This window comes from Malurus melanocephalus, unplaced genomic scaffold (genome assembly GCF_030028575.1).
Source record: "Malurus melanocephalus ecotype Western Australia unplaced genomic scaffold, MMel_1.1 scaffold_99, whole genome shotgun sequence".
NCBI classification, from domain to species: domain Eukaryota; kingdom Metazoa; phylum Chordata; class Aves; order Passeriformes; family Maluridae; genus Malurus; species Malurus melanocephalus.
Window position 1 is genome coordinate 1,657,193 of NW_026623331.1, and position 8,804 is coordinate 1,665,996.

Sequence of the window (8,804 nt, forward strand, 5' to 3'; positions counted from 1 at the left end):
AAAACAAACAAAAACACAAACAACAACAACAAAAATCCAAACAAACAAACAAAAAAACTAAACCAAAACCCGGAAAGCAGTGTGAAGAGGGTGGCCTTTGGCAAGTCACAGAGAAGAGCTACCCATTCCTTTGGACGCTGCCTCTTCACAGAATTACAGAATCACCGGATCAGTTAGGTCGGAAAAGACCTGAGGTCATCGAATCCAACCCATGACTGAATACTACCATGTCACCCAGACCCCGGCATTAAGTGTCCTGTCCAGTCTTTCCTTAAACACCTCCAGGAGCTCCACTGCTCCCTGGGCAGCCTGTTCCAACGTCTCATCACCCTTTCTGTGAAGAAATTCTACCTAAGAAGAATCCTGCAGCAAAGGCTGCGATCTCCCCCTCCGTYGGGACAGCGGGACAAGGAACAGGAGAAGGAGAAGCGACGGTGTCCGGCCCCACACGGCGAGGGTTCGCGGGCGGTGAGGATGAGGGAGCCAGGTTTGCCGAACTGGGTTTGGGGTGAGCAGCAGATCACGGACGGGGCAGGAGGACCCCCAGGGACCCCCGCTGCCGGCGGGGACAATGCGAGGGTTGGTGTCGCGCAGCGGGCGGTGTCGCCCCCCTGTCCCGAGGGCGGTGCCGGGCGGGGGCGGCCGCTGGGCGAGCGGCGGGGGGGTGCGGGAGCCCATAAAGCACCGCCCGGTGGGACGGCACCGCGCACAGCCGGGCTGGGCGGCGGGACAGCGGGCTCACGGCGGGGCGAGCGGGGGCGCAGCCATGAGGGAGATCGTGCACATCCAGGCGGGACAGTGTGGAAACCAGATCGGGACCAAGGTGAGCCTGAAGGGGAGCCGCTGCCTGCCTGCCCGCCGCTTGCGGAGCCTCTGAGCTCCCGGGGGACACGCCCTGTGGTTCCCCGGTGCTGTGGGACTCCCGGGGGCTCCTGGACCCCCGGGCCCGGCCAGTGCCGGCCGCCCGTGCCCCGACGAGCCGCTGCCGAGCGGCGCCGGGCGCGCCCGGAGCACCGCGCATCGCGCCGCTCCCCGTGACCATAAAAGGCTTTGGAAGTACCGAAACCAAACGGGACAGCTTAAAAAAAAAATATTTTAAAACCTATTTTTATGTTGGAGCCGGGCAGGCTGCGGTTCAGCAGCGGGGGAGGGCGGCAGAGTCGGGGCGCGGAGCTGCGCGGGCGCCGCTCGTCCGTTGGGTTTGAATCCCGGTGCCCGCCCGGATCCCGCTGCCGCCCGCGCAGGGAGGGGCGGCGGGCACGCCAGGAATCCGGCAGCTGCCGCGGGACCGCCGCCGCCCCCGGGCCGGCCCTGGGCAGGGGCCCCGGTGCTCCGCGGGGAAGCTCCCAACCCACTTCTCCCTTTTCCTCCCTTAGTTTTGGGAAGTGATAAGTGATGAGCATGGCATTGACCCAGCCGGAGGCTATGTGGGTGACTCACCGCTGCAGCTGGAAAGGATCAATGTCTACTATAATGAATCATCTTGTAAGTGYGGGACGGAGAGGGGTGCGGGACAGGGAACTCCGTGGGAAGGGGCACAGGAATCAGAAGAGGACGGGCTCGTAAAGCAATATTGCACATCTGGCCACACTTCTTCCTCACACACCATCGACCCCTCAGCTGTCCCCAGTTCAACCATTATACACAGAAAATATTATCTACTTTGTTTAAAAGTATTAAGATAGCTGGGTGCTATCTCCCCACAGTCAGAGAAGTGACACAAGGGGCTGTACTAAGGGTCTGGAGTGGAGGTTTTTTAGTTATTTGATGTTACAGTAGGTSTTTGCTCTTCTAATGTGTGATTACTTCAGCAGATGAATCTGTTCAATTATTCCAAATTGAACTGTTGTTATATGAGCCCACATCTATAGTATTCTGTCTCTAATGCTCATGAATGAGAGGGTTGGGCCACAGGTAATAGAGAACAGWGCAGTGATTCATTAATAAGATGGCAAAAGGCACCCAAGTCCTCTTAGTCCATCTGGTGTTAAAAGGTGTTARGTGTACAACTGTTAGTTTGTTGACATGAACCTGCAAGTGTGAATGTTTCATCTTTTGTCCAGCTGGGGTTAATTCATATTATTTACCTGAGTTTCTTGAACAAGTTCAGCTCGACACAGATTGTTTATTTTGKGCTTTGTGGTAGATCTGCTGACTACTACTGTTTGCCATGTACACCAAGTAACTCTTCCAGTGGAGAAGAATCCTGCAAGCATAAAAGCTTGTAAGATGTATTAGGATCATCTGAACATAAGCACTTTATTCACCCTGAGATTTACAGAAAAGATTACCTCCTTTCTTACAAAGGAAAAGTAAACAATATTTTTTAATCAGAAACTTCCCTCCCTCATATCTGTTGCTAATGAAGAGTTTACAAAAATGTAAAGTCCATAGAACCCAAATTATATCAGGTCTGATTTTCAAGCTGAATTGATTTGTTCCTCTGGAGCTGGGTTTTTCACTGCCGTGACTTGATGTATAGGAAGTACTTATACGTGTGTGAACTATATATTACACTAACAATATGAGACATATTTGTGTATTAAGTGCAATAACTGTGCTTATTTCAGAACACTAAGGGCATGCTTATTTTTTATTGTAGCCCACAAATTTGTRCCAAGAGCAGTCTTACTGGACTTGGAGCCGGGAACCATGGATAGTGTGCGCTCTGGTCTTTTTGGTCAGCTCTTTCGGCCTGATAATTTCATCTTCGGTATGTGGATGTTTCTTTTTAAAAAACAAAGCTCTTCAACATCTGTTTGMTTACCAAGTGAATGGTCAAAAAGCATTTAATCTCCCTGTTCCAAAGTGATCCTACTGAGAMATCCTAATAGCTAACAATGGAATTGTGATTATSTRWAAGTCAGTCAAAAGATCCCATTAASTGAAAAAATCACTCTTCTGTTAATCATTCCTTCAGTTAGAAAACTGCTAAAAAAACTGAAAGTTTCCTATGGTACTCAGATAAAGTACATTTGCTTTCCACATATATGAACTCMAGAGAAAYCCTGAGGCCAGTTCTTCACAACAAAATGCACAGATATTCTGCAGCAAATGGAGGGAGGAGGGAAAACCTCAACCACAAACCAACCAGACTACTCTTCACTTGAATTCACATTAAATGCTTGAGCACTGAATTGTTTTTAGGCTGCGTAATTAAACTTTTTCAGCAGATCCTTACACTGTAGTAACAGTGGAAGGAGACCAGCTGTAATATGGAAAACACTGTAGAATACAGCCAGTTACTGGGTTATTTTCTAGCATAATGAAGAACAGTCTGAGAGTATGTGTAGATATTCTGGTTTCACAGCTTTCTTACAGAGGGCTGTTTTTGCTTTTACTGCTTTACTTTGGACTTCTGTTGTAGTTTCTGACTAAGCTTAAAAATGCACATTACCCTTTCAGAGCATCCTTATGAGGTACAGRAACATTATCAGTCTCATTGCAGTAAAGGAGAATCAGCCACGTGGAAGTTAAATGAGCCACTTGCTGAAACAGGAAGTCTGAATGAAAGCTACCATGAGAACTTTCATGTCCCYTTGGTTTCCAAGTCTGCACTAGCCACAAACACATTTCCTCCTGACAAGGCAAGCTTAGGTTGGAACTTAGTTTGGTATGTCGTGTTAACATAAGGAGGGAACAATGCCAGGGACAGACAGAGAAAAGATAAACATTATTTGGGTGGTATAAAACAAACTTAAGTCTGGGTTGTTGGGGTTGGAATGAGGAGTAAAAAAAAAGCCATACAGAGCTCCTTTAAGTCTTTGACTTAAAACTTTCATGCWATCTGTGTTGTTCTGTAAACTCCGTGGCAGTGATGTTAAGAGTCTCTTCCAAAGGACTTGTAAGTTACAAYATGTAGAAGTAAGCTTAGGGAGAGAAGCCACAGATATAGGCAGCTTTATGAAGTCTGTTTCTGTATTCAGGTTTTTCCTTTCATTCCCTTTCACCTGCATGAACCACACAAGCCCTCTGAATGTGAAATCACCTGACCTATGGAAATACCTGAACCGGAGCTTTACAGTTTGGCACACCACCAGTAAAACCAGAGCAAAATCAATTCAGAATGTCTTCAACAATAGTTCAGTTCACTGTACTCCCTTCCTGCCAAGATAACAATGAACCAACAGCATGTGATCRACTCCTATCTGACAGAGGCCCCTGCCAGCATCAGGCACTGTCCTCCCAACCTGCTGAATAATGTAGAATGGCTGAGCGCTGAAGTAATGATCTTCTGTGTCAAAAGCCAACAAAGCATTTTGTTTTCTCTTTTAAAAATCTGGCCCAGACCCACAATGGATTTTGTGGCAGAAGCTGGCAGTCCCATACTTGCAGTACCCCAGGCTGTACGGGCTCGTTCTGATGGGGATGTTTTCTACCTCTTCTTGTATAAACCTGTGCATGCCCCTGTCTCCACAGCATGTAACCATGGACCAGCAATCAGCATTCCATGCAGGTGTACTGAGTACATGGTCATTGCAGATACAGGAGTTTTTTGTCTCTGACCAGCAAGAGATTTGAGATGGACACAAAACAATCCTTGTACTTTAATACCTGTGCTGACATGGTAGTGATCTAAAAGGCAAAGAAACACATGGAATGATCTTGCTTTATGAGAGCAGCAGGCCTCCTGGCCTTCTAACAGCGCACAATTGCCCACCAGGAGCTGCTGTGAACTCTGATGTGTCCTGTTAACCAGCTTTCATTTGTACATAATTGCATTTGTCATTCTTTTCTTGTGTACACCCTTGCTAGATTTGCTACAGAGATAYCACTCCAGTTTARTTTGAATGAAGTGATGGGGGCAACYCAAAATAGCTGTCTGGCAATGAAAGGCAAGTTCAGCAGAGCTGTTCATACCAGGCATTTAAGTGTTAATGTGCAAGCTACTGATMTCTCTTATCAGGTTTATGTTATATTTTGAGCAGTGAAAATAGTAGAGGAGTGAAAGAAGRTTGTAGGAAACAAGTGCCATTTTAGGGATTAAAAAATACATTGACTGTGAGATAAATGGCTTCTCTGCATGTGCAGCTCAACTTGAACATATGTGATAACCCTACAGCATGTTGGAGAAAGAAATAGTGATGGAAGGATCTGGAGGTGTCAAGAGTGCAGATAAGTTGTGGGATTGCATCGTGTAGGCTCCTTTAGATCCTGGCAAATGCAMAGTGAGAAATGACAGAGGCAGAATGCTGGAGATGGGCTACGTATAACACAGAGCTTCAAGGATTGCCAAATGATTTGCTGGGTCCTGAGTTTTGTAGGCACAGGCTGGTTTTCCACCTAGAGAGTTTAGTCCTGGAATTTGGTAATTTCTATGCCTTTGGTAATTTCTAAATGCCTTACATTTTCAGAGGTCAGGTAGGTAGGTACCCAATAAGTGGAAGGCATCCAGTAGAGTTCCACAGGATCATGACCATGATTTCCAGGTTTGTGGCAGCCTTGGCAGAGCCATGGCAGCTCCAGACTGCACTGTATTGTCATGGGTAAGAAGTCTGGAGTTTCCAGGGCATGTTGTACATGTTCTGTGTGATGGTGGTAGYCTTACAGTGCTGCAGAGCCAGTGGTTCTGGAACTATAAGATAACTGRATATAGAAGCAGGAAATCTTCTATGAAAATGTTGGACGCCCTAGGCAAATAGGTGACTAGTGGATGAAGTATAGTGCTGCCACAGGAGTAGCTGATAGTTGTCTTAAAATCAGAATTTATCTCCATTAGGAGATAAATGCCTTCTGCAGTTTGGAATGATGTCTGCTTGTGTGTGTGCRTTCTGATGTGCTTCACCATTCGTAGCAGGGGATCTGCTCAAGCAGACTGCAGGTGCTTACAAACATATTTCATTCTGGAAGGATATTACTTTGTGCTTTGCCCAGCTGGACAGGAAGTGCTGAGCTCCCTAGGCTCAAAGAGGGAAAAATATAGCAACATACTGAACAATGCATTAACTAACCAAATACACCATGAGGAAACCAAGCATTTATGCAGTGAAAATAATGTGTATAGTATTTCAAAAGTGTCCCAGCCAGCAGTTTCCCTGGTTCATATATTTGGCATCAACACAGCACCCTGGGAATTGAATTGAGACACTGTAATAGGAAGGGAGGGGAAGGTCTTGGGGAACAACACAGAATTTGCCAGCTCTATACTTAATTCTGAAACTAKTGCTCTTTCTGAATACCACTCACTGGAGTACCCTAAGTGAATTCAGTGGCACAATGTACGTATATAATACCAACTATGAGAAACAGGAGTACTAAATAACTGATTCCCCAATTTAATCCTCCTTGTTGTCTGAGCAATAACAAAACAGTGACATAGCAAATGATCCACACTGTTTATCTTAATAAACTGAGAGGCACAAAGAATTGGAAGCYTTGGGGAGAATAGAAGGGGCTCATCACTTTTCTGAAATATCAGTAATCCAATTTTGCAGGACGYRTTGCATATCYTGAAACACAGTGAATTTGTAAGGARATCRGTAAAACYTAAAAGGYACCYAACTTCCAARYTTTTGAAATAATGTCCCTGAAGCTTCTATTGATCATTATTTTCATTCAGGCTAGGTAACCATGAAWTTAAAAAGGAATAGTTCCTGATATAAAAAGTTAAATAGGATTGTGAAGCCCACCTTTATTCTTGAATGAGTGTTGTCTCTGTGACTCACAACAACAGTCCAAGAATCATTTTCACTGAGATATATGTATCTGTGATTTAGCTTTGCATGCGTTGTGATCATGACAGACAGAAAATATTTAAGTATTAAACAGCCATCTTGTGTTCCCAGAACAGTCAGGATTAGAAGTGTGAAAGTTTTCAAAACAAGGAGTCAAGGCCATCTTTGCACTTGTGGAAAGTAAAACTACAAAAATCTGAAACAAAACTACAAAAACCCCCCAACAAAACAAACAAAAAAAAAAGACCCAAAAAAACCCGACCCCCCAAAGAAAACCCAACCAAACAAAAAAACACCCAAAGACATTACTAAAAACTGCCAGAAGCTATATGAATGTTTGTGTTTATACTGCCAGAGATGTTTGTAGGCAAAACTACAAATTTAGCACCATTACCTACCTGACAGATTTATAGCAGCTTTTGTTACAGATGTGAGTCCATTTAGTGTGCAAATRTCGAACCCTGCCAATAATTTTGTATATTTTCTTTCCCTGATGTATCTTATTTTAGGACAAACTGGTGCAGGAAACAACTGGGCTAAAGGACACTACACAGAAGGGGCAGAGTTGGTTGACTCTGTACTTGATGTAGTAAGAAAAGAGAGTGAACACTGCGATTGCTTGCAAGGCTTCCAGCTCACTCACTCCCTGGGAGGAGGGACAGGGTCTGGCATGGGAACCCTACTCATCAGCAAGATCCGAGAGGAATATCCAGACAGGATAATGAATACCTTCAGTGTCATGCCTTCTCCTAAGGTTTCTGACACTGTGGTGGAGCCTTACAACGCTACGCTTTCAGTCCACCAGCTGCTYGAAAACACAGATGAAACCTACTGCATCGACAACGAAGCTCTGTATGACATTTGCTTCCGCACCCTGAAGCTCACCACTCCGACATACGGTGATTTAAACCACTTGGTTTCCGCCACCATGAGCGGGGTAACCACATCCCTGCGTTTTCCAGGCCAACTCAATGCTGACCTCCGGAAGCTGGCGGTAAATATGGTCCCCTTCCCGCGCCTTCACTTTTTCATGCCAGGCTTTGCTCCTTTGACGGCCCGAGGCAGCCAACAATACCGAGCACTCACAGTCCCAGAGCTCACCCAGCAGATGTTCGATGCCAAAAACATGATGGCAGCCTGTGACCCAAGGCACGGCCGGTATTTGACGGTGGCCACCGTCTTCCGCGGCCCCATGTCCATGAAGGAGGTCGACGAGCAGATGCTGGCCATCCAGAACAAGAAGAGCAGCTACTTCGTGGAGTGGATCCCCAACAACGTCAAGGTGGCAGTGTGTGACATACCTCCCCGTGGCCTCAAGATGGCCTCCACCTTTATTGGCAACAGCACTGCTATCCAAGAGCTCTTCAAAAGGATTTCGGAGCAGTTTTCSGCCATGTTCAGGAGAAAGGCCTTCCTCCACTGGTTCACTGGAGAGGGAATGGATGAAATGGARTTTTCAGAAGCAGAAAGCAACATGAATGACCTGGTGTCAGAGTATCAGCAATACCAAGAAGCAACAGCAAATGATGGAGAGGAAGCGTTTGAAGATGATGAAGAAGAGATCAATGAATAAAAAAATTAAGTGTGTTATTTTTCCAGGCCAAATTCTCAAATCTGGATTTCTGATGTTAGGCTTGTAAACCCATACTTATGTTTAAAAAAAAAAAAAAAAGAAGRGAGCATGCATTTCAGATGTTACAAATGCTTTTCAGAATACATTGAGATCACTRAGAATATTCAGCATTTCTGGAAATCAGGCCATTTCTATTCATGAGATAAATGTAAGCTATTCAGTTAAGACTTTGGCCTAAGAGTCTGAACACAGAGGTTGCAAGTTTGGGATCTTTTTTCTTTAGGGTTGTCAAYCCTAAAGTTGTAGAAGATGTAAAATAGGCATGAAAATCTACAAAATAGAGCTGCACTATTTTCATCCAATTATGAGTAAGAAAATCTTGTGGGTTTGAAGTATTCATTCTGTACCAAATGTACAATATTGAACTGCCAAAACCAAAATTTATCCRTAATAAAAGAAAAAGTTCTTAGATATTCTGTACAGTAACTATTAACAGTCATATTTGATTCCAGTCCTCTAAAAATAAAATAAAAATGAATGGTATCCTCTCAAGAAGA

General features: G+C 45.0%; 1 protein-coding gene across 1 annotated transcript; it reads left to right on the forward strand.

Annotated features, from left to right (window-relative positions):
* Nucleotides 1-694: 694 nt before the first annotated feature.
* On the forward strand, nt 695-8,349 carry TUBB6 (tubulin beta 6 class V). The gene is made up of 4 exons (XM_057368949.1): nt 695-823; nt 1,377-1,485; nt 2,603-2,713; nt 7,184-8,349. The coding sequence occupies exons 1-4, from the start codon at nt 767-769 to the stop codon at nt 8,245-8,247; spliced, it is 1,341 nt and encodes a 446-aa protein (XP_057224932.1). The 5' UTR covers nt 695-766; the 3' UTR covers nt 8,248-8,349.
* Nucleotides 8,350-8,804: the final 455 nt, after the last annotated feature.